The 22,265-nt window shown below is 47.3% G+C and overlaps 1 protein-coding gene across 1 annotated transcript in view; it reads left to right on the top strand.

The window, feature by feature from the left end:
* LOC118939598 (caM kinase-like vesicle-associated protein) overlaps nt 1-22,265 on the top strand; it is a 189,870-nt gene that overhangs the window by 99,965 nt on the left and 67,640 nt on the right. Inside the window, exons 3-4 of the mRNA XM_036947835.1 lie at nt 4,627-4,758; nt 10,952-11,026. Coding sequence (XP_036803730.1) covers nt 4,627-4,758; nt 10,952-11,026 — 207 coding nt within the window. The remainder of the gene's footprint in view (nt 1-4,626; nt 4,759-10,951; nt 11,027-22,265) is intronic.

Raw genomic sequence — 22,265 nt, 5'->3', positions numbered from 1 at the left:
ATTCATTATTCATGATGTCAGGTTGAGGTAAAGGGGAAACCATGTGGTCATATTCATGATGTCAGGTTGAGGTAAATGGGAAACCATGTGGTCATATTCATGATGTCAAGCTGATGTAAAGGGGAAACCATGTAGTCATATTCATTATTCATGATGTGTCAGGTTGAGGTAAAGGGGAAACCATGTAGTCATATTCATTATTCATGATGTCAGACTGAGGTAAAGGCGAAACCATGTGTTCATTATTCATGATGTCAGGTTGAGGTAAAAGGGAAACCATGTGGTCATATTCCTTATTCATGATGTGTCAGGTTGAGGTAAAGGGGAACCATGTGTTCATATTCATTATTCATGATGTCATGCTGAGGTAAAGGGGAAACCATGTGGTCATATTCATTATTCATGATGTGTCAGGTTGAGGTAAAGGGGAACCATGTGGTCATATTCATTATTCATGATGTCAGGCTGAGGTAAAGGGGAAACCATGTGTTCATTATTCATGATGTCAGGCTGAGGTAAAGGGGAAACCATGTGTTCATATTCATTATTCATGATGTGTCAGGTTGAGGTAACGGGGAACCATGTGGTCATATTCATGATGTCAGGTTGAGGTAAAGGGGAAACCAAGTGGTCATATTCCTTATTCATGATGTGTCAGGTTGAGGTAAAGGGGAACCATGTGGTCATAGTCATTATTCTTGATGTCATGCTGAGGTAAAGGGGAAACCATGTGGTCATAGTCATTATTCATGATGTCAGGTTGAGGTAAAGGGGAACCATGTGGTCATAGTCATTATTCATGATGTCAGGTTGAGGTAAAGGGGAAACCATGTGGTCATATTCATTATTCATGATGTCATGCTGAGGTAAAGGGGAAACCATGTGGTCATATTCATTATTCATGATGTGTCAGGTTGAGGTAAAGGGGAACCATGTGGTCATATTCATTATTCATGATGTCATGCTGAGGTAAAGGGGAAACCATGTGGTCATATTCATTATTCATGATGTGTCAGGTTGAGGTAAAGGGGAACCATGTGGTCATATTCATGATGTCAGGTTGAGGTAAAGGGGAACCATTTGGTCATATTCATTACTCATTATGTGTCAGGTTGAGGTAAAGGGGAAACCATGTGGTCATATGCATTATTCATGATTTGTCAGGTTGAGGTAAAGGGGAACCATGTGGTCATATTCATTATTCACGATGTCAGGCTGAGGTAAAGGGGAAACCATGTGGTCATATTCATTAATCATGAGGTGTCAGGCTGAGGTAAAGGGGAAACCATGTGGTCATATTCATGATGTCAGGTTGAGGTAAAGGGGAAACCATTTGTTCATATTCATGATGTCAGGCTGAGGTAAAGGGGAAACCATGTGGTCATATTCATGATGTCAGGTTGAGGTAAAGGGGAAACCATGTGTTCATATTCATGATGTCAGGTTGAGTTAAAGGAGAAACCATGTGGTCATATTCATTATTCATGATGTCAGGCTGAGGTAAAGGGGAAACCATTGGGTCATATTCCTTATTCATGATGTCAGGCTGAGGTAAAGGGGAACCATGTGGTCATTATTTATGATGTCAGGCTGAGGTAAAGGGGAAACCATGTGGTCATATTCATTATTCATGATGTCAGGCTGAGGTAAAGGGGAAACCATGTGGTCATATTCATTAATCATGATGTGTCACGTTGAGGTAAAGGGGAAACCATGTGGTCATATTCATTATTCATGATGTCAGGCTGAGGTAAAGGGGAAACCATGTGGTCATATTCATGATGTCATGCTGAGGTAAAGGGGAAACCATGTGGTCATATTCATGATGTCAGGTTGAGGTAAAGAGGAAACCATGTGGTCATATTCATGATGTCAGGTTGAGTTAAAGGAGAAACCATGTGTTCATGTTCATTATTCATGATGTGTCAGGTTGAGGTAAAGACGAAACCATGTGGTCATATTCATGATGTCAGGTTGAGGTAAAGGGGAAACCATATGTTCATATTCATGATGTCAGGTTGAGTTAAAGGAGAAACCATGTGTTCATGTTCATTATTCATGATGTGTCAGGTTGAGGTAAAGGGGAAACCATGTGTTCATATTCATTATTCATGATGTCAGGTTGAGGTAAAGGGGAAACCATGTGGTCATATTCTTTATTCATGATGTCAGGCTGAGGTAAAGGGGAAACCATGTGGTCATATTCATGATGTCATGCTGAGGTAAAGGGGAAACCATGTAGTCATATTCATTATTCATGATGTGTCAGGTTGAGGTAATGGGGAATCATGTGGTCATATTCATAATTCATGATGTCAGGCTGAGGTAAATGTGAAACCATGTGGTCATATTCATTATTCATGATGTGTCAGGTTGAGGTAAAGGGGAATCATGTGGTCATATTCATAATTCATGATGTCAGGCTGAGGTAAATGTGAAACCATGTGGTCATATTCATTATTCATGATGTGTCAGGTTTAGGTAAAGGGGAAACCATGTGGTCATGTTCATTGTTCATGATGTGTCAGGTTGAGGTAAAGGGGAACCATGTGGTCATATTCATTATTCATGATGTCAGGCTGAGGTAAAGGGGAAACCATGTGGTCATATTCATGATGTCAGGCTGAGGTAAATGTGAAACCATGTGGTCATATTCATTATTCATGATGTGTCAGGTTTAGGTAAAGGGGAAACCATGTGGTCATGTTCATTATTCATGATGTGTCAGGTTGAGGTAAAGGGGAACCATGTGGTCATATTCATTATTCATGATGTCAGGTTGAGGTAAAGAGGAAACCATGTGGTCATATTCATGATGTCAGGTTGAGGTAAAGGAGAAACCATGTGTTCATATTCTTTATTCATGATGTCAGGCTGAGGTAAAGGGGAAACCATGTGGTCATATTCACTATTCATGATGTCAGGTTGAGGTAAGGGGAAACCATGTGTTCATATTCATGATGTCAGGTTGAGGTAAAGAGGAAACCATGTGGTCATATTCATTATTCATGATGTCAGGTTGAGGTAAGGGGAAACCATGTGTTCATATTCATGATGTCAGGTTAAGGTAAAGAGGAAACCATGTGGTAATATTCATGATGTCAGGTTGAGGTAAAGAGGAAACCATGTGGTCATATTCACTATTCATGATGTCAGGTTGAGGTAAGGGGAAACCATGTGTTCATATTCATGATGTCAGGTTAAGGTAAAGAGGAAACCATGTGGTCATATTCATGATGTCAGGTTGAGGTAAAGAGGAAACCATGTGGTCATATTCATGATGTCAGGTTGAGGTAAAGGAGAAACCATGTGTTCATATTCTTTATTCATGATATCAGGTTGAGGTAAAGAGGAAACCATGTGGTCATATTCATGATGTCAGGTTGAGGTAAATAGGAAACCATGTGGTCATATTCATTATCTCAGGCTGAAGTTTCCTGTCAATATTAATGCAACGGTTGTTGGGATTTGTCTGTCAGTATTTGCTGTTTAGTATTTTATCTCAAGTGTATGGAGTTGAAGCCACTTTTCAACTTTTCAACAGCGTTTCTATGATCTGTGGAGGGTGTTTTCCTGCTCCGCACGACACTCAAAATGATCATAGAGTTTCAAAATCACTGTTTTTAAAAACGTAATATTTGTTTCTGCAAAACCTGGAAATGTTTAGTTTTCACGTATGTAGCCCTGGTACTGGTGCTGAGATAATGACTGAGGTAGATCCTGGTAGTGTGCTGGAGATAATGACTGAGGTTGAAAAGTCTCCATCCAGCCCACTTTAATTTAAATCCTCTTAAATCATCAACCAGCAATATGTAGACACTGTTCATTATGTACTCTAATAACCACTCTGTTCGTTATGTAGTCTAATAACCACTCTGTTCTTTATGTAGTCTAATAACCACTCTGTCCATTATATAGTCTAATAACCACTCTGTTCATTATGTAGTCTAATAACCAATCTGTTCATTATGTAGTCTAATAACCACTCTGTTCATTATGTAGTCTGTTAACCACTCTGTTCATTATGTACTCTAATAAGCATTCTGTTCATTATGTAGTCTAATAGCCACTCTGTTCATTATGTAGTCTAATAACCACTCTGTTCATTATGTAGTCTGTTAACCACTATGTTCATTATGTAGTCTGTTAACCACTCTATTCATTATGTAGTCGAATAACCATTCTGTTCATTATGTAGTCTAATAACCACTCTGTTCATTATGTAGTCTAATAACCACTCTGTTCATTATTACTTTTAAAGATGCAGTCCTCAGTCTTTCTGACAGAAAGTGGTTGTGTGTTAATGCTTTTGCAGACACAAATGCATTTTGGCATGCGTGTTTCTCTGTGTCTGCTCTGCCCGGTCGCCATTTAAAACATGTCGGTCTGCCTAATATGGCCCTAACCTTGCGTTTTTGTCCGCTGAGAATGTTTTTAGGCATTAACAGAGATTGAGGAGTGCTGCTTTAAAATGCATCTGTCCTGATTATGTTCTCCTCTGCCTCCTTTCTCTTTTGCTCTATCACTGTCTCTCACCCTCTCTTCTCTCTCTCAACCCTCTCTCTTCACTCTCTACCTTCTCTCTTCTCCCTCTCCTCCCTCCCTCTCCCCACTCCCTGTCTGCAGGAAGGAGTTCTGTGAGCTGTGTATGGCTAAAGACAGACAGACCAACAAGGTGTTTGTCTGTAAGAAGTTTCTGAAGAAGGACGGGAGGAAAGTACGCAAGGCTGCCAAGAATGAAATCCAGATCCTCAAAATGTACGTGATCCCCTGATGTACAGAGAGACAGACCCCCTCTCAAAATGTACGTGATCCCCTGATGTACAGAGAGACAGACCCCCTCTCAAAATGTATGTGATCCCCTGATGTACAGAGAGACAGACCCCCTCTCAAAATGTACGTGATCCCCTGATGTACAGAGAGACAGACCCCTCTCAAAATGTACATGATCCCCTGATGTACAGAGAGACAGACCCCCTCTCAAAATGTACGTGATCCCCTGATGTACAGAGAGACAGACCCCCTCTCAAAATGTACATGATCCCCTGATGTACAGAGAGACAGACCCCCTCTCAAAATGTACGTGATCCGCTGATGTACAGAGAGACAGACCCCCTCTCAAAATGTACGTGATCCCCTGATGTACAGAGAGACAGACCCCCTCTCAAAATGTACGTGATCCCCTGATGTACAGAGAGACAGACCCCCTCTCAAAATGTACATGATCCCCTGATGTACAGAGAGACAGTACTGTATCTGAGTAGAAGTTGAAATTGTAGCAGCTAATAACAGAACATGTAATGCTATCACGGAGGGTATAGCTACTGAGGCCCACAGTGTCTGACAGTTTTTGCTTCTCAGTTTTCTACAATGACGACAAACAGGTCTTAATTTAAAGGAACAAAGCAGCAGTCACTGCAGGGTACTTCCATATGTTTTCAGTCACTGCAGGGTACTTCCATATGATTTCAGTCACTGCAGGGTACTTCCATATGATTTCAGTCACTGCAGGGTACTTCCATATGATTTCAGTCACTGCAGGGTACTTCCATATGATTTCAGTCACTGCAGGGTACTTCCATATGATTTCAGTAACTGCAGGGTACATGATTTCAGGCACTGCAGGGTACTTCCATATGATTTCAGTCACTGCAGGGTACTTCCATATGATTTCAGTCACTGCAGGGTACTTCCATATGATTTCAGGCACTGCAGGGTACTTCCATATGATTTCAGTCACTGCAGGGTACTTCTATATGATTTCAGTCACTGCAGGGTACTTCCATATGATTTCAGTAACTGCAGGGTACATGATTTCAGGCACTGCAGGGTACTTCCATATGATTTCAGTCACTGCAGGGTACTTCCATATGATTTCAGTCACTGCAGGGTACTTCCATATGTTTTCAGTCACTGCAGGGTACTTCCATATGATTTCAGTCACTGCAGGGTACTTCCATATGATTTCAGTCACTGCAGGGTACTTCCATATGATTTCAGTCACTGCAGGGTACTTCCATATGATTTCAGTCACTGCAGGATACTTCCATATGATTTCAGTAACTGCAGGGTACATGATTTCAGGCACTGCAGGGTACTTCCATATGATTTCAGTCACTGCAGGGTACTTCCATATGATTTCAGTCACTGCAGGGTACTTCCATATGATTTCAGGCACTGCAGGGTACTTCCATATGATTTCAGTCACTGCAGGGTACTTCTATATGATTTCAGTCACTGCAGGGTACTTCCATATGATTTCAGTCACTGCAGGGTACTTCCATATGATTTCAGTCACTGCAGGGTACTTCCCTATGATTTCAGTCACTGCAGGGTACTTCCATATGATTTCAGTCACTGCAGGGTACTTCCATATGATTTCAGTCACTGCAGGGTACTTCCATATGATTTCAGTCACTGCAGGGTACTTCTATATGATTTCAGTCACTGCAGGGTACTTCTATATGATTTCAGTCACTGCAGGGTACTTCCATATGATTTCAGTCACTGCAGGGTACTTCCATATGATTTCAGGCACTGCAGGGTACTTCCATATGATTTCAGTCACTGCAGGGTACTTCTATATGATTTCAGTCACTGCAGGGTACTTCCATATGATTTCAGTCACTGCAGGGTACTTCCATATGATTTCAGTCACTGCAGGGTTCTTCCATATGATTTCAGTAACTGCAGGGTACTTCCATATGATTTCAGTCACTGCAGGGTACTTCCATATGATTTCAGTCACTGCAGGGTACTTCCATATGTTTTCAGTCACTGCAGGGTACTTCCATATGATTTCAGGCACTGCAGGGTACTTCCAAATGATTTCAGTCACTGCAGGGTACTTCCATATGATTTCAGTCACTGCAGGGTACTTCCATATGATTTCAGGCACTGCAGGGTACTTCCATAGGATTTCAGTCACTGCAGGGTACTTCCATATGATTTCAGTCACTGCAGGGTACTTCCATATGATTTCAGGCACTGCAGGGTACTTCCATATGATTTCAGTCACTGCAGGGTACTTCTATATGATTTCAGTCACTGCAGGGTACTTCTATATGATTTCAGTCACTGCAGGGTTCTTCCATATGATTTCAGTAACTGCAGGGTACTTCCATATGGTTTCAGTCACTGCAGGGTACTTCTATATGATTTCAGTAACTGCAGGGTACTTCCATATGATTTCAGTCACTGCAGGGTACTTCCATATGATTTCAGGCACTGCAGGGTACTTCCATATGATTTCAGTCACTGCAGGGTACTTCCATATGATTTCAGTCACTGCAGGGTACTTCCATATGATTTCAGGCACTGCAGGGTACTTCCATATGATTTCAGGCACTGCAGGGTACTTCCATATGATTTCAGTCACTGCAGGGTACTTCCATATGATTTCAGTCACTGCAGGGTACTTCCATATGATTTCAGTCACTGCAGGGTACTTCTATATGATTTCAGTCACTGCAGGGTTCTTCCATATGATTTCAGTAACTGCAGGGTACTTCCATATGATTTCAGTCACTGCAGGGTACTTCCATATGATTTCAGTCACTGCAGGGTACTTCCATATGATTTCAGTCACTGCAGGGTACTTCCATATGATTTCAGTCACTGCAGGGTACTTCCATATGATTTCAGTCACTGCAGGGTTCTTCCATATGATTTCAGTCACTGCAGGGTACTTCTATATGATTTCAGTCACTGCAGGGTACTTCCATATGATTTCAGTAACTGCAGGGTACTTCCATATGATTTCAGTCACTGCAGGGTACTTCCATATGATTTCAGTTACTGCAGGGTACTTCCATATGATTTCAGTCACTGCAGGGTACTTCCATATGATTTCAGTCACTGCAGGGTACTTCCATATGATTTCAGGCACTGCAGGGTACTTCCATATGATTTCAGGCACTGCAGGGTACTTCCATATGATTTCAGTCACTGCAGGGTACTTCCATATGATTTCAGTCACTGCAGGGTACTTCCATATGATTTCAGTCACTGCAGGGTACTTCTACATGATTTCAGTCACTGCAGGGTTCTTCCATATGATTTCAGTAACTGCAGGGTACTTCCATATGATTTCAGTCACTGCAGGGTACTTCCATATGATTTCAGTCACTGCAGGGTACTTCCATATGATTTCAGTCACTGCAGGGTACTTCCATATGATTTCAGTCACTGCAGGGTACTTCTATATGATTTCAGTCACTGCAGGGTACTTCCATATGATTTCAGTCACTTTCTGTGTGCACCCCTTTTTTTGTTTCTTAAATGTTTCCCCCCCAATTTTGTGGTTTCCAATTGGTGGTTATAGTCTTGTCCCATCGCTGCAGCTCCCATACGGACTCGGGAAAAGCGAAGGTTGAGAGCCGTGTGTCCTCCGAAACACAACCCAACCAAGCCGTACTGCTTCTTGACACAATGCCGGCTTAACCCGGAAGCCAGCCGCTTAACCCGGAAACCAAACACCGTACACCTGGCAATCATGCCCGGCCCGCCACAGGAGTCACTAGAGCGCAATGGGACAAGAACATCCCTGCCGGCCATAGCCTCCACTAACATAGATTACACTGGGCCAATTGTGCATGGGTCTCCCGGTCGCGGCCAGCTGCGACAGAGCCTGGACTTGAACCAGGATCTCTAGTAGCCTTAGGCCACTGCACCACTCGGGAGGCCCTGTGTGCAGCCCTTTTGATTTGTGTGAAACCTTTCCTACATGTTTGCCCATGGTGGAAGTGGTCCAAAGGTGACTTTTTGGGAATGAATGTCAATACTTTCAGGAGATAAGAGGTGCTCAAAGTTGCCCCATTTTGCATACTCTTTTTTTAAGACATCCATGTCTTCATTACTGGAAAATATACATGGTTGAGTTTGATTTAATTTGAAAGCTTACGAACAGGGTTGTCAAACTATTTTATGATTTCTGGAATAAAAGTTCTGCGTTGCGTCTGAGAATAACATTGACGCATTCACTGACTCTGTGACTGAATTCACCAGGAAGTGCGTAAAGGATGTTGTTCCCACTGTGACTGAGTTCATCAGGAAGTGCGTAGAGGATGTTGTTCCCTGTGTGATGATTAGAACTTATCCAAACCAAAAACTATGGATATAAGGCAGCATTCGCACAAAACTGAATGTGCAAACAACCACATTTCACGACAGCAAGGTGACTGGGAACATGGACTAGTACAAACAGTGCAGCTATGCCCTCCGTAAGGCAATCAGACGGGCAAATCGCCAGTACAGAGACAAAGTGGCGTCACAATACAACGACTCAGACACTAGACGTAATGTGTCAGTTTCTCCAGACAATAACGGACTATAAAGGGAAAACCAGCCACGTCGCGGACACCGACGCTTTGCTCCAGGACAATCTAAACACCTTCTTCGCCCTCTTTGAGGAAAACACAGTACTGCCAATGCAGGCCACCGCCACTCTCGTTCTCCGTGGCTGACGTGAGTAAGACATTTAAGTGTGGCTGCCGGCCCAGACGGCATCCCTAGCTGTGTCAGAGCACGTGCAGACCAGCTGGCTGGAGTGTTTTTACAAAAATGTTTCAGGGACATATTGTTACGTTCCCCAGGGAACTAACAAATTGTCACTGACCAACAACCAGAACGAAAAAGGTTGGGTTCTAGGAAGGGTTCTGAAAGACACTCAATGAGGGGGGTCCACTGAAAGTTGCATAGCAACAACAACTAGAACCTAAAAGACCCCCACTAGCAAAACAAAATCAGATAAAGGACTGTTGGTATTGAACTCTAAATAGGGAGCGCCAACTGAAGGTGTTAACCCTCTGCATCTATCAAGACAACGGGAGCACTGGGACAACCACCGTTAAACAGCACCTGGGCCAGCACAGGTGAAACCCCTTCCCACTAACGAGGTGGCACCGATCGGTGCAAAGGAGCCAAATGTTCCAAAGTCGACCTCAAAACATAAATGGAAAAACCAAAGCCTGTAACAATATTCAATCTTTCCCTATCCCAGTCTGCTGTCCCCACTTCCATCAAGATGTCCAGCATTGTTCCTATACCCTGCTGCTTCCTGTTTCAGTGTCTGAATCTTTCCTTCGCTGCTTCCTGTTTCTGTGTCTGAATCTCTCCTTCGCTGCTTCCTGTTTCTGTGTCAGAATCTCTGCTTCCTGTTTCAGTGTCTGAATCTCTCCTTCGTTGGTTCCTGTTTCTGTGTCTGAATCTCTCCTTCGTTGGTTCCTGTTTCAGTGTCTGAATATCTCCTTCGTTGGTTCCTATTTCTGTGCCTGAATCTCTCCTTCGTTGGTTCCTGTTTCTGTGTCTGAATCTCTCCTTCGCAGGTTTCTGTTTCTGAATCTCTTCTTCGCTGCTTCCTGTTTCTGTGTCTGAATCTCTCCTTCGCTGGTTTCTGTTTCTGAATCTCTACTTCGCTGGTTTCTGTGTCTGAATCTCTCCTTCGCTGGTTTCTGTGTCTGAATCTCTCCTTCGCTGGTTTCTGTGTCTGAATCTCTCATTCGCTGGTTTCTGTGTCTGAATCTCTCATTCGCTGGTTTCTGTGTCTGCATCTCTCCTTTGCTGGTTTCTGTGTCTGAATCTCTCATTCGCCGGTTTCTGTGTCTGAATCTCTCCTTCGCTGGTTTCTGTGTCTGAATCTCTCCTTCGCTGGTTTCTGTGTCTGAATCTCTCTTTCGCTGGTTTCTGTGTCTGAATCTCTCATTCACTGGTTTCTGTGTCTGAATCTCTCCTCCACTGGTTTCTGTGTCTGAATCTCTCCTTCGTTGGTTCCTGTTTATGTGTCTGAATCTGTCCTCCACTGGTTATTCGCCCAAATGCCACCCTTTTCCCTGTATAGTGCACTACTTCTGAGCAGGACCCATAGGCACTAAATAAGGAATAGGGTGCCAAATGGGACTTGGTGTAACACTTGGTTAATATAAAAATGTGTCTCCTCCTCTGGCTGTTCCAGGGTCAACCATCCAAACATCCTCCAAATGATCGACACTTTCGAGACGCGGAAGGAGTACTTCATCATCCAGGAGCTGTGAGTACGGGGGGGGGGGGGGTAGCTATACGGAGAGCTAATACAGGACTAATAGTAGAGGGGGGCTACAGGTAGCTATACGGACAGCTAATACAGGAAACAGGACTAATACAGGACTAGTACAGGACTAATAGTAGAGGGGGGGAGGGGGCTACAGGTAGCTATACGGACAGCTAATACAGGACTAATAGTAGAGGGGGGGGGGGGGGGGGCTACAGATAGCTATACGGACAGCTAATACAGGACTAATAGTAGAGGGAGGGGGCTACAGGTAGCTATACGGACAGCTAATACAGGACTAATAGTAGAGGGAGGGGGCTACAGGTAGCTATACGGACAGCTAATACAGGACTAATAGTAGAGGGAGGGGGCTACAGGTAGCTATACGGACAGCTAATACAGGACTAATAGTAGAGGGAGGGGGCTACAGGTAGCTATACTGACAGCTAATACAGGACTAATAGTAGAGGGGGGGGCTACAGTAGAGGGGGGGGGGGCTACAGGTAGCTATACGGACAGCTAATAAAGGACTAATAGTAGAGGGGGGGGGGCTACAGTAGAGGGGGGGGGCTATTCGGACAGCTAATAAAGGACTAATAGTAGGGGGGGGGGGCTACAGGTATACGGACAGCTAATACAGGACTAATAGTAGAGGGGGGGCTACAGGTAGCTATACGGCCAGCTAATACAGGACTAATAGTAGAGGGGGGGGGGGGCTACAGGTAGCTATACGGACAGCTAATATAGGACTAATAGTAGAGGGGGGGCTACAGGTATACGGACAGCTAATACAGGACTAATAGTAGAGGGGGGGCTACAGGTATACGGACAGCTAATACAGGACTAATAGTAGAGGGGGGGGGGGCTACAGGTATACGGCCAGCTAATACAGGACTAATAGTAGAGGGGGGGCTACAGGTATACGGCCAGCTAATACAGGACTAATAGTAGAGGGAGGGGGCTACAGGTAGCTATACGGCCAGCTAATACAGGACTAATAGTAGAGGGAGGGGGCTACAGGTAGCTATACGGACAGCTAATACAGGACTAATAGTAGAGGGGGGGGGCTACAGGTAGCTATACGGACAGCTAATACAGGACTAATAGTAGAGGGGGGGGGCTACAGTAGAGGGGGGGGCTACAGGTAGCTATACGGACAGCTAATACAGGACTAATAGTAGATGGGAGGGGGGGGGCTACAGGTATACGGCCAGCTAATACAGGACTAATAGTAGAGGGGGGGGGGGGGCTGCAGGTATACGGCCAGCTAATACAGGACTAATAGTAGAGGGGGGGGGGCTGCAGGTATACGGCCAGCTAATACAGGATACAGGACTAATAGTAGAGGGGGGGGGGGGGCTGCAGGTATACGGCCAGCTAATACAGGACTAATAGTAGAGGGGGGGGGGGGCTGCAGGTATACGGCCAGCTAATACAGGACTAATAGTAGAGGGGGGGCTACAGGTATACGGCCAGCTAATACAGGACTAATAGTAGAGGGGGGGCTACAGGTATATACGGCCAGCTAATACAGGATACAGGACTAATAGTATAGGGAGGCCTGCTCCTTAAACCAGGCCTTAAGAGGCTTGAGGGAAACCAGGCCTTAAGAGGCTTGAGGGAAACCAGGCCCTGGTCTGTTCTGTTTTCATCCCATTTCTTTTCATCACCTTGAGAGTTTTGACTGAAGATCAAATCAATAAAACTGTAGCTTCGCTTCTTTAGATGCCCCCAACAATCTCCTGTCTCTCTCTGTCCTTCTCTCTCTGTCCCTCTCTCTCTCTGTCCCTCTCTCTCTGTCCCTCTGTCTTTGTCCCTCTCTCTCTGTCCCTCTGTCTCTGTCCCTCTCTCTTTGTCCCTCTCTCTCTGTCCCTCTCTTTGTCCCTCTCTCTCTGTCCCTCTGTCTCTGTCCCTCTCTATTTGTCCCTCTCTCTCTGTCCCTCTCTCTTTGTCCCTCTCTCTTTGTAACTCTCTCTTTGTCCCTCTCTCTCTGTCCCTCTGTCTTTGTCCCTTTCTCTCTGTCCCTCTGTCTCTGTCTCCCTCTCTTTGTCCCTCTCTCTCTGTCCCTCTCTCTTTGTCCCTCTCTCTCTGTCCCTCTCTCTTTGTCCCTCTCTCTTTGTCGCTCTCTCTTTGTCCCTCTCTCTTTGTCCCTCTCTCTTTGCCCCACTCTCTTTGTCCCTCTCTCTCTGTCTCTCTCTCTTTGTCCCTCTCTCTCTGTCCCTCTCTCTCTTAATCCCTCTATCTTTGTCCCTCTCTCTCTTTGTCCCTCTCTCTCTGTCCCTCTCTCTCTGTCCCTCTCTTTGTCCCTCTCTCTCTGTCCCTCTCTCTGCCCCTCTCTCTTTGTCCCTCTCTCTGTGCCTCTCTTTGTCCCTCTCTCTCTGTTCCTCACTTTGTCCCTCTCTCTGCCCCTCTCTCTTTGTCCCTCTCTCTCTGTTCCTCTCTTTGTCCCTCTCTCTCTCTCCCTCTCTGTCCCTCTCTCTCTGTTCCTCTCTTTGTCCCTCTCTCTCTGTCCCTCTCTCTTTGTCCCTCTCTCTTTTTCCCTCTCTCTCTGTCCCTCTCTGTCCCTCTCTCTATTCACTAGTGATGGACACATACACTTTCTCTATTCACTAGAGATACAGCAACAAGGCTGGCTGGAAATACCATCAAAATTGATGAGGCAGAGTAAATATGATTATTAAAAATCATACGGCATGACTTGTCCACACACACATACAGGCACACACACACACACACACACACACACACACACACACACACACACACACACACACACACACACACACACACACACACACATACACACACACACACATACACACACACACACACACACACATACAGGCACACACACACACACACACACACACACATACACACATACACACACACACACACACATATACACACACATACACACATACACCTACACTTTTTTAATCAAGTAGTTTACAGAAATGATAGCGTCTAACAGCTCATTGGGTTAGCTCCTGGCTCAGAGGGCTCTTATTGGATAGCTGTGATTGCTTTAATCATTTGTTTGAAACAGAATATTATGGTATATATAAAACAGGACAGTAATGATGAGAGAGACCAGGGGTAATGATGAGAGAGACCAGGGGTAATGGTGAGAGAGACCGGGGTAGTGATGAGAGAGACCAGGGATAATGATGAGAGAGCCCAGGGGTAATGATGAGAGAGACCAGGGAGCCGTTGGACCAGGGGTAGTGATGAGAGAGACCAGGGGTAATGATGAGAGAGACCAGGATTAATGATGTTAAAGACCAGGGGTAATGATGAGAGAGAGAAGGGAGCCGTTGTTCTAGGGGTAATGATGAGAGAGACCAGGGGTAATGATGAGAGAGACCAGGGAGCCGTTGGACCAGGGGTAATGATGAAAGAGACCAGGGAGTCGTTGGACCAGGGGTAATGATGAGAGAGACCAGGGGTAATTATGAAAGAGACCAAGGGTAATGATGATAGAGACCAGGGGTAATGATGAGAGAGACCAGGGGTAATGATGAGAGAGACCAGGGGTAATGATGCGAGAGACCAGGGAGCCGTTGGACCAGGGGTAATTATGAGAGAGACCAGGGAGTCATTGGACCAGGGGTAATGATGAGAGAGACCAGGGGTAATGATGATAGAGCCCAGGGAGTCGTTGGACCAGGGGTAATGATGAGAGAGACCAGGGAGCCGTTGGAACATGGGTAATGATAAGAGAGACCAGGGGTAATGATGAGAGAGACCAGGGATAACGATGAGAGAGACCAGGGGTAATGATGAGAGAGAGACCATGGGTAATGATGAGAGAGGCCAGGGGTAATAATGAGAGAGACCAGGGAGCCGTTGGACCAGGGGTAATGATGAGAAAAACCAGGGAACCGTTGGACCAGGGGTAATGATTAGAGAAACCAGGGAGCCGTTGGACCAGGGGTAATGATGAGAGAGACCAGGGGTAATGATGAGAGAGACCAGGATTAATGACATTAGAGACCAGGGGTAATGATGAGATAGAGCAGGGAGCCGTTGTTCTAGGGGTAATGATGAGAGAGACCGGGGGTAATGATGAGAGAGACCAGGGAGCCGTTGGACCAGGGTAATGATGAGAGAGACCAGGGGTAATGATGAGAGAGACCAGGGGTAATGATGAAAGAGACCAAGGGTAATGATGAGAGAGACCAGGGGTAATGAGAGAGAGACCAGGGAGTCGTTGGACCAGGGCTAATGAGAGAGAGAGACCAGGGGTAATGATGAGAGAGACCAGGGGTAATGATGAGAGAGACCAGGGAGTCGTTGGACCAGGGTTAATGAGAGAGAGACCAGGGGTAATGATGAAAGAGACCAAGGGTAATGATGAGATAATCCAGGGGTAATGATGAGAGAGACCAGGGGTAATGATGAGCGAGACCAGGGGTAATGATGAAAGAGACCAGGGGTAATGATGAGAGAGACCAGGGTGAATGATGAGAGAAACCAGGGAGTCGTTGGAACAGCGGTAATAATGATTGAGACTAGGGGTAATGAGAGAGAGACCAGGGAGTTGTTGGACCAGGGCTAATGAGAGAGAGAGACCAGGGGTAATGATGAGAGAGCCCAGGGGTAATGATGAGAGAGACCAGGATTAATGATGTTAGAGACCAGGGGTAATGATGAGAGAGACAAGGGAGACTTTGTTCCAGGGGTAATGATGAGAGAGACCGGGGGTAATGATGAGAGAGACCATGGGTAATGATGAGAGAGACCAGGGAGTCGTTGGACCAGGGGTAATGAGAGAGAGACCAGGGAGTCTTTGGACCAGGGTTAATGAGAGAGAGACCAGGGAGTCGTTGGACCACAGGTAATGAGAGAGAGACCAGGGAGTCGTTGGACCAGTAGTAATGAGATAGAGACCAGTGGTAATGATGAGAGAGACCAGGGGTAATGAGAGAGAGACCATGGAGTCGTTGGACCAGGGCTAATGAGAGAGAGAGACCAGGGAGTCGTAGGACTAGGGTAAAGAGAGACAGAGACCAGGGAGTCGTTTGACCAGGGGTAATGAGAGAGACCAGGGAGTCGTTGGACCAGGGGCAATGAGAGAGAGAGACCAGGGAGTCATGTACCAGGGGTAATGAGAGAGAGACCAGGGAGTCGTTGGACCAGGGGTAATGATGAGAGAGACCAGGGGTTAATGATGTTAGAGAGCAGGGGTAATGATGAGAGAGACCAGGGAGCCGTTGTTCCAGGGGTAATGATGAGAGAGACCGGGGGTAATGATGAGAAAGACCATGGGTAATGATGAGAGAAACCAGGGAGTCGTTGGACCAGGGGTAATGAGAGAGAGACCAGGGAGTCGTTGGCCAGGGTTAATGAGAGAGAGACCAGGGAGTCGTTGGACCAGGGGTAATGAGAGAGGGACAAGGGAGTCGTTGGACCAGGGGTAATGAGATAGAGACCAGTGGTAATGATGAGAGAGACCAGGGGTAATGATGAGAGAGACATGGGAGTCGTTGGACCAGGGGTAATGATGACAGAGACCAAGGGTAATGATGAGAGAGACCTGGGGTAATGATGAGAGATACCAGGGAGTCGTTGGACCAGGGCTAATGATGATTGAGAGCAGGGGTAATGAGAGAGAGACCAGGGAGTCGTTGGACCAGGGTTAATGAGAGAGAGACCAGGGAGTCGTTGGACCACAGGTAATGAGATAGAGACCAGTGGTAATGATGAGAGAGACCAGGGGTAATGAGAGAGAGACCATGGAGTCGTTGGACCAGGGCTAATGAGAGAGAGAGACCAGGGAGTCGTAGGACTAGGGTAAAGAGAGCGAGAGACCAGGGAGTCGTTTGACCAGGGGTAATGAGAGAGACCAGGGAGTCGTTGGACCAGGGGCAATGAGAGAGAGAGACCAGGGAGTCATTGTACCAGGGGTAATTAGAGAGAGACCAGGGAGTCGTTGGACCAGGGGTAATGATGAGAGAGACCAGGGGTTAATGATGTTAGAGAGCAGGGGTAATGATGAGAGAGACCAGGGAGCCGTTGTTCCAGGGGTAATGATGAGAGAGACCGGGGGTAATGATGAGAAAGACCATGGGTAATGATGAGAGAGACCAGGGAGTCGTTGGACAGGGTTAATGAGAGAGAGACCAGGGAGTCGTTGGACCAGGGGTAATGAGAGAGAGACCAGGGAGTCGTTGGACCAGGGGTAATGAGATAGAGACCAGTGGTAATGATGAGAGAGACCAGGGGTAATGATGAGAGAGACATGGGAGCCGTTGGACCAGGGGTAATGATGAGAGAGACCAGGGGTAATGAGGAGAGAGACATGGGAGCCGTTGGACCAGGGGTAATGATGACAGAGACCAGGGGTAATGATGAGAGAGACCAGGGGTAATGATGAGAGAGACCAGGGAGTCGTTGGACCAGGGGTAATGAGAGAGAGACAAGGGAGTCGTTGGACCAGGGTTAATGAGAGAGAGACAAGGGAGTCGTTGGACCAGGGTTAATGAGAGAGAGACCAGGGAGTTGTTGGACCAGGGGTAATGAGAGAGAGACCAGGGAGTCGTTGGACCAGGGGTAATGAGATAGAGACCAGTGGTAATGATGAGAGAGACCAGGGGTAAATGAGAGAGACCTGGGGTAATGATGAGAGAGACCAGGGAGTCGTTGGACCAGGGGTAATGAAGATTGAGAGCAGGGGTAATGAGAGAGAGACCAGGGAGTTGTTGGACCAGGGTTAATGAGAGAGAGACCAGGGAGTCGTTGGACCACAGGTAATGAGAGAGAGACCAGGGAGTCGTTGGACCAGGAGTAATGAGATAGAGACCAGTGGTAATGATGAGAGAGACCAGGGGTAATGAGAGAGACCAGGGAGTCTTTGGACCAGGGGCAATGAGAGAGAGAGACCAGGGAGTCATTGTACCAGGGGTAATGAGAGAGAGACCAGGGAGTCGTTGGACCAGGGGTAATGATGAGAGATACCAGGGGTTAATGATGTTAGAGAGCAGGGGTAATGATGAGAGAGACCATGGAGTCGTTGGACCAGGGCTAATGAGAGAGAGAGACCAGGGAGTCGTAGGACTAGGGTAAAGAGAGAGAGAGACCAGGGAGTCGTTTGACCAGGGGTAATGAGAGAGACCAGGGAGTCGTTGGACCAGGGGCAATGAGAGAGAGAGACCAGTGAGTCATTGTACCAGGGGTAATGAGAGAGAGACCAGGGAGTCGTTGGACCAGGGGTAATGATGAGAGAGACCAGGGGTTAATGATGTTAGAGAGCAGGGGTAATGATGAGAGAGACCAGGGAGCCGTTGTTCCAGGGGTAATGATGAGAGAGACCGGGGGTAATGATGAGAAAGACCATGGGTAATGATGAGAGAGACCAGGGAGTCGTTGGACCAGGGGTAATGAGAGAGAGACCAGGGAGTCGTTGGCCAGGGTTAATGAGAGAGAGACCAGGGAGTCGTTGGACCAGGGGTAATGAGATAGAGACCAGTGGTAATGATGAGAGAGACCAGGGGTAATGATGAGAGAGACATTGGAGCCGTTGGACCAGGGGTAATGATGAGAGAGACCAGGGGTAATGCGGAGAGAGACATGGGAGCCGTTGGACCAGGGGTAATGATGACAGAGACCAGGGGTAATGATGAGAGAGACCAGGGGTAATGATGAGAGAGACCAGGGAGTCGTTGGACCAGGCGTAATGATAGAGAGACCAGGGAGTCGTTGGACCAGGGGTAATGATGATTGAGGGCAGGGGTAATGATAGAGATACAAGGGAGTCGTTGGACAAGGGGTAATGAGAGAGAGAGACCCAGGGGTAACGATGAGAGAGACCAGGGCTAATGATGAGAGACACCAGGGAGTCGTTGTTCCAGGGGCAATGATGAGAGAGACCAGGTGTAATGATGAGAGAGACCAGGATTAATGATGAGAGAGACCAGGGAGTCGTTGGACCAGGGGTAATAAGAGAGAGACCGGGGAGTCGTTGGTCCAGGGGCAATGAGAGAGAGACCAGGGAGTCATTGGACCAGGGGTAATGAGAGAGAGACCAGGGAGTCGTAGGACCAGGGTAATGTGAGAGAGAGACCAGGGAGTCGTTTGACCAGGGGTAAAGATGAGAGAGACCAGGGGTAATGATGAGAGAGACCAGGGAGTCGTTGGACCAGGCGTAATGATAGAGAGACCAGGGAGCCGTTGTTCCAGGGGTAATGATGAGAGAGACCGGGGTTAATGATGAGAGAGACCATGGGTAATGATGAGAGAGACCGGGGAGTCGTTGGACCAGGGGTAATGACAGAGAGACAAGGGAGTCGTTGGACCAGGGTTAATGAGAGAGAGACCAGGGAGTCGTTGGACCAGGGGTAATGAGAGAGAGACCAGGGAGTCGTTGGACCAGGGGTAATGAGATAGAGACCAGTGGTAATGATGAGAGAGACCAGGGGTAATGATGAGAGAGACAAGGGAGCCGTTGGACCAGGGGTAATGATGAGAGAGACCAGGGAGCTGTTGTTCTAGGGGTAATGATGAGAGAGTCCGGGGGTAGCGATGAGAGAGACCAGGGGTAATGATGAGAGAGACCAGGGAACCGTTGGACCAGGGGTAATGATCAGAGAGACCAGAGAGTCGTTGGACCAGGAGTAATGATGAGACAGACCAGGGGTAATGATGAGAGAGACCAGGGGTAAATGAGAGAGACCAAGGAGTCGTTGGACCAGGGGTAATGATGAGAGAGACCAAGGGTAATGATGAGAGAGACCTGGGGTAATGATGAGAGAGACCAGGGAGTCGTTGGACCAGGGGTAATGATGATTGAGAGCAGGGGTAATGAGGAGATACGAGGGAGTCGTTGGACAAGGGGTAATGAGAGAGAGAGACCAGGGGTAATGATGAGAGAGACCAGGGCTAATGATGAGAGACACCAGGGAGTCGTTGTTCCAGGGGCAATGATGAGAGAGACCAGGTGTAATGATGAGAGAGACCAGGATTAATGATGAGAGAGACCAGGGAGTCGTTGGACCAGGGGTAATAAGAGAGAGACCGGGGAGTCGTTGGTCCAGGGGTAATGAGAGAGAGACCAGGGAGTCGTTGGACCAGGGGTAATGAGAGAGACCAGGGAGTCGTAGGACCAGGGTAATGTGAGAGAGAGACCAGGGAGTCGTTTGACCAGGGGTAAAGATGAGAGAGCCGTTGTTCCAGGTCTAATGATGAGAGAGACCGAGGGTAATGATGAGAGAGACCAGGGATAATGATGAGAGAGACCAGCGAGTCGTTGGACCAGGGGTAATAAGAGAGAGACCGGGGAGTCGTTGGTCCAGGGGTAATGATGAGAGAGACCAGGGGTAATGATGAAAGAGACCAAGGGTAATGATGAGAGAGACCAGGGGTAATGATGAGAGACCAGGGAGTCGTTGGACCAGGGGTAATGATGAGAGAGACCAAGGGTAATGATGAGAGAGACCAGGGAGTCGTTGGACCAGGGGTAATGATGATTGAGACCAAGGGTAATGAGAGAGAGACCAGGGAGTCGTTGGACCAGGGGTAATGAGAGAGAGACCGGGGAGTCGTTGGACCAGGGGTAATGAGAGAGAGACCAGGGGTAAAGATGAGAGAGACCAGGGAGCCGTTGTTCTAGGTGTAATGATGAGAGAGACCGGGGGTAATGATGAGAGAGACCAGGGGTAATGATGAGAGAGACCAGGGAGTCGTTGGACAAGGGGTAATGAGAGAGAGACCAGGGAGTCGTTGGACCAGGGGTAATGAGAGAGAGACCGGGGAGTCGTTGGACCAGGGGTAATGAGAGAGAGACCAGGGAGTCGTTGGACCAGGGGTAATGAGAGAGAGACCAGGGAGTCGTAGGAGCAGGGGTAATGAGAGAGTGACCAGGGAGTCATTGTACCAGGGGTAAGGAGAGAGAGACCAGGGGTAATGATGAGAGAGACCAGGGAGCCGTTGGACCAGGGGTAATGATGAGAGAGACCAGGGAGTCGTTGAACCAGGGGTAATGATGAGAGAGACCAGGGGTAATTATGAAAGAGACCAAGGGTAATGATGAGAGAGACCAGGGGTAATGATGAGAGAGACCAGGGGTAATGATGAGATAGACCAGGATTAATAATGTTAGAGACCAGGGGTAATGATGAGAGAGAGCAGGGAGCTGTTGTTCTAGGGGTAATGATGAGAGAGTCCGGGGGTAATGATGATAGAGACCAGGGGTAATGATGAGAGAGACCAGGGAGACGTTGGACCAGGGTTAATGATCAGAGAGACCAGAGAGTCGTTGGACCAGGGGTATTGATGAGAGAGACCAGGGGTAATGATGAGAGAGACCAGGGCTAATGATGAGAGAGACCAGGGCTAATGATGAGAGAGACCAGGGAGTCGTTCTTCCAGGGGCAATGATGAGAGAGACCAGGGGTAATGATGAGAGAGACCAGGGGTAATGATGAGAGAGACCAGGGAGTCGTTGGACCAGGGGTAATGAGAGATAGACCAGGGAGTCGTTGGACCAGGGGTAATGAGAGAGAGACCGGGGGTAATGATGAGAGAGACCAGGGGTAATGGGACAGAGACCAGGGAGCCATTGGACCAGGGGTAATAATGAGAGAGACCAGGGGTAATGATTAGAGAGACCAGGGGTAATGATGAGAGAGACCAGGGAGCCGTCTGAGCAGGGGTAATGATGAGAGTCACCAGGGAGCCATTGGATCAGGGGTAATGATGAGAGACACCAGGGGTAATGATGAGAGAGATCAGGGAGTCGTTGGACCAGGGGTAATGAGAGAGAGAGACCAGGGAGTCATTGTGCCAGGGGTAATGAGCGAGAGACCAGGGAGTCGTTGTACCAGGGTCAATGATGAGAGAGCCCAGGGGTAATAATGAGAGAGACCAGGGAGCCGTCTAACCAGGGGTAATGATGAGAGCGATTTGGAAGCCATTGGACCAGGGGTGATGATGAGAGAGACCAGGGGTAATGATGAGAGAGACCAGGGAGCCGTTGGACCAGGGGTAATGATGAGAGAGACCAGGGGTAATGATGAGAGAGCCCAGGGGTAATGATGAGAGAGACCAGGGAGCCGTTGTTCCAGGGGTAATGATGAGAGAGACCAGGGGAATGATGAGAGAGACCAGGGAGCCGTTGTTCCAGGGGTAATGAGAGAGAGAGACCAGGGGTAATGATGAGAGAGACCAGGGGTAATGATGAGATAGACCAGGATTAATAATGTTAGAGACCTGGGGTAATGATGAGAGAGAGCAGGGAGCT

This window comes from Oncorhynchus mykiss, chromosome 16, assembly GCF_013265735.2.
Source record: "Oncorhynchus mykiss isolate Arlee chromosome 16, USDA_OmykA_1.1, whole genome shotgun sequence".
Classification (NCBI taxonomy): Eukaryota; Metazoa; Chordata; class Actinopteri; order Salmoniformes; family Salmonidae; genus Oncorhynchus; species Oncorhynchus mykiss.
This window is presented reverse-complemented; position numbering and strand designations above follow the sequence as displayed.